The sequence below is a fragment of the Myotis davidii genome, unplaced genomic scaffold, assembly GCF_000327345.1.
Source record: "Myotis davidii unplaced genomic scaffold, ASM32734v1 scaffold521, whole genome shotgun sequence".
Lineage (NCBI taxonomy): Eukaryota > Metazoa > Chordata > Mammalia > Chiroptera > Vespertilionidae > Myotis > Myotis davidii.
In genome coordinates this window covers 31,268-34,699 of record NW_006291400.1, presented here as the reverse complement: position 1 = coordinate 34,699, position 3,432 = coordinate 31,268, and the positions used below count along the sequence as shown (strand labels likewise).

Sequence of the window (3,432 nt, the reverse complement as noted above, 5' to 3'; positions counted from 1 at the left end):
CCACAACCCCCCTCTCCCCCCTCCACCTTCCTCACGGTCCTCCACGCGGGACTGAGCTGCAGGACGTAACAATGGGCCACACCCGGGTTTGTCCACATCAGCCTAAGGAGGCGGGGGAGGCCTCGGGAGACAAGAACTCACCTCAGCCCGTCTCCTCAGCGGGGGCGCCGCCATTGCCCTCTGTGGGCTGAGCCGCGCGGGAGTAGAAGCCGCTGCAGGAATGGCGGTCCCTGTCCCGGCCCTGGCGTGGGTCCGGGCGGTGACTCCGACCCTCAATCCCAAGTGGGAGCTGTGACACCACTGGAGGCTCCGACCATTGGCTGTGAGGCGGGGGGCACCACTCCCCAGCCTTCTCCCCAGGACTGTGCGACCAGAAAATCCTGAGCGACTAAGACAAAAATTTGAGAAGACAAAACCATCCAAGAGGACTACTGGTCCCGCCCTACAGATGCGGCCAAAAGGAAATGCCTTATCTGAGTCCCCATTGGCTCAGCCTGGTAGCTTCCATGCGTGGCCTTGTGGGTAATGTAGTTTCTACGTTCCAAGGCCAGGATTCTGTATTTCTCAGTTGACAAAAGGACTGGATTCAGGGGCAAATAGCCCAAAATACACCAAGTATACTACTGGTCCTCTAGCGCCTTCAGTGGAGGGGATCTCTGGGGCAAGTTTCTTTCTCCAGCACCTGTGGGGCTGGTTTTGCATATCTTTCTTACAGGACCTCCTCTTTCTGAATGGCAGGCATTGTTTCTTCATTCAGGACCTTTGGCATGTGTCTCCTTCAGACCATATGTAGCTGGAGGAGGTTGCTCAAGTCTCTAACTGCCTGAACCTGCCTCCATTTGAATTCATTATACAAAGTTTATGTCACAAAACAGACACTCATACTTAAGAGCATCTCCTGCTGATGCCACCGGAAGTGTCAGCTCTGCCTGGGCTGCAGTGTGGATAAGATGTCCAGGAGACATGTGAAAAAAACGCTCAAAGTGACTGATCATCACAGATATGCAAATTAAAGCAGCAATTAGGTATCACCTCACCACTGCTAGAATGGTTGTCTTCAGTAAATAAAGAAAGCATGCCCTGACCAGTTTGGCACAGTGGCTAGAGCATTGGCCTGTGGACTGAAGGGTCCCAGGTTCGATTCCGGTCACTGGCACATCCCCAGTAGGGAGTGTGCAGGAGGCAGCTGGTTGATGTTTCTCTCTCATGAATGTTTCTAACTCTCTATCCCTCTTCCTTCCTCTCTGTAAAAAAGTCAATAAAAAATATATTTAAAAAAATAAACAAAGCACAACTGCTGGGGAGGATGTGGAAAAAAGGGAATCCATGTCACTGCTGGTGGGAATTCAAACTGCTACAGCCATTATGGAAATCAGTTTGGAGTTTTTGCAGAATATTTAGTATGGAACTGCCCTTTGATCCAGTGATTCTACTTCTAGGAATATATCCTAAGACACCTGAAACAATCAGATAGAAAGTTTGCACCCCTCTTTTCACAGCAGCACTATTTACAGTAGGAAAGTTCTGGAAAACTGCCTAGGTACCCATTAGTAGATGAGGGGATAAAAAACTGTGGTATATTTACACCATGGAATACCATGCAGCATTAAAAAAGAAGAATCTCATACCCTGTTACACAGTATTGGAGGGACCTAGAGAGCATCAAGCTACGTGAAATGAGTCAGTCAGAGAAGACAGTATCACTTGATTGCACTCACATTTGGAATATAATGAACAAAAACTGATGGAGTGGATTCGTAAACATGGAAGCATGGAAATTACTGCAGAATCTCAGAAGAAAAGTTGGGGAGGGTAAAAAGAAACATCCTCAGGTAAGGATTAAAAACATGCACACACACAATGAAAACAAATTCACCTGCGCCTTGAGCATTTTCTTCTGTTCTCTGAAAGCAAGGGGAGAGCTCTAGCTTGCTGGGTTCTGGGTCTGTTCTACATTTGTGTTTATAAATCTGTCTTCCGTCAGTTGAGTCCCTGGAAATGCTGATACCCCTCCATGTAACCTTCTGCTTCACATGAGTCAATTGCTTTTGGTGGTGTTGCCAGAAATGTCCAAACCTGTGGAGAATTTTTCTAAGTATATTTGACCCTAGTCAGTGACAGTTGCCAGGATGGAAAATAACAACAGGTTGAGTAATGTTCGGGAGAATGTCAGTTTTGCACCGTTTTTATACATTCGACTCTAAGGGGGTGAAATGAAATTAACTGGTGATAAATTAGGGGGGAGAGCTAAGGAGGGAAATCTCTGGGATTGGATAAAAAGTAAAAAAAAAAATGGACACAAACTTATTTTTATAAGTTCATCGATTAGTTAACAGTTACTATTTACCCTGGGAGAGCAATAATAATTGGGGCTCTGTGATCTTCTGTGTTCAGAGATTGTGTGCTTAGGATTCTGTGTAACAGAAATGGCCCTGAAAATGCAAAGGTATGTTATCCCAGATGCAAAAGGATAACAGACAGGCTCAATAAGGCAAAATTTGTTTTCTGCAAAAACAAACAAACAACAGGCTAGTACATAAATACCCCGGTGAGTAGACTTTACTTGGAAAGTTTTAACTTCAAAGCATCCTATATGGTTACTTTTAGCCTCCGAGTTTGCAAGATTGCCCATGCCATGCCAGGCTCCCTGAGCTTGCTAGGTTTACTGTGTGCCATCATTTTTGTCCATCCTGGGAAGTTAGAGCCTGTGGGTTGAGGAGGAAATTCAATGAGTGGCTTATTAACTTCGGGACCCATTGCTGACGTCCTCCTGAACACAATGCCCCCAGTATTGCTGGTGTCCCTTTGGTCTCCTAGAAGGAGTCACTCTTCAGGCAATAAAGCCTTAGGTTCTAAATGTGGTCGAGGTATTTGTAAGGACAAGAGAAAGGTCTGCTCCTTCGCTGAGGCCTTCCACAGTTTAGCAGAAGCAGCTGCTAATTAAACCCCAAGATTGTTGGCTCCTCTAAATCAAACAGCTCCTCTGTTCAAACTGCTGAACAAGATAAGCTGCTCTCAATGCTTCAGTCTTCCATGCCCCTCCTTCCTGCTGCTGTCACAGCTCTGGGATATTTTGGACCAAGGGGTCTCTAGTCAGTAGAAAGTTTCCTGCCGAAACCGGTTTGGCTCAGTGGATAAAGCATCGGCCTGCGGACTGAAAGGTCCCAGGTTCGATTCCGGTCAAGGGCATGTACCTGGGTTGCGGGCGCATCCCCAGTGGGAGATGTGCAGGAGGCAGCTGATCGATGTCTCTCTCTCATCGATGTTTCTAGCTCTCTATCTCTCTCCCTTCCTCTCTGTAAAAAATCAATAAAAAAAAAAAAGTTTCCTTCCCTCTGGCCCTTCAAAGTAATGAATTATTTAAAACATGTTTTTATAGAATTAGTATATTTCAGGAATTTTAAAGTCAGATAAAATGAAAAAAAAATACAT

The 3,432-nt window shown here is 45.8% G+C and overlaps 1 protein-coding gene across 1 annotated transcript in view; it reads right to left on the bottom strand.

The window, feature by feature from the left end:
- Nucleotides 1-1,853: 1,853 nt before the first annotated feature.
- LOC102760451 (zinc finger protein 211) overlaps nucleotides 1,854-3,432 on the bottom strand; it is a 12,401-nt gene continuing 10,822 nt past the window's right edge. The window contains exon 3 of the mRNA XM_015564517.1: nucleotides 1,854-2,076. Within this exon, the coding sequence (XP_015420003.1) occupies nucleotides 2,039-2,076 (38 nt within the window). The 3' untranslated portion in view covers nucleotides 1,854-2,038. The remainder of the gene's footprint in view (nucleotides 2,077-3,432) is intronic.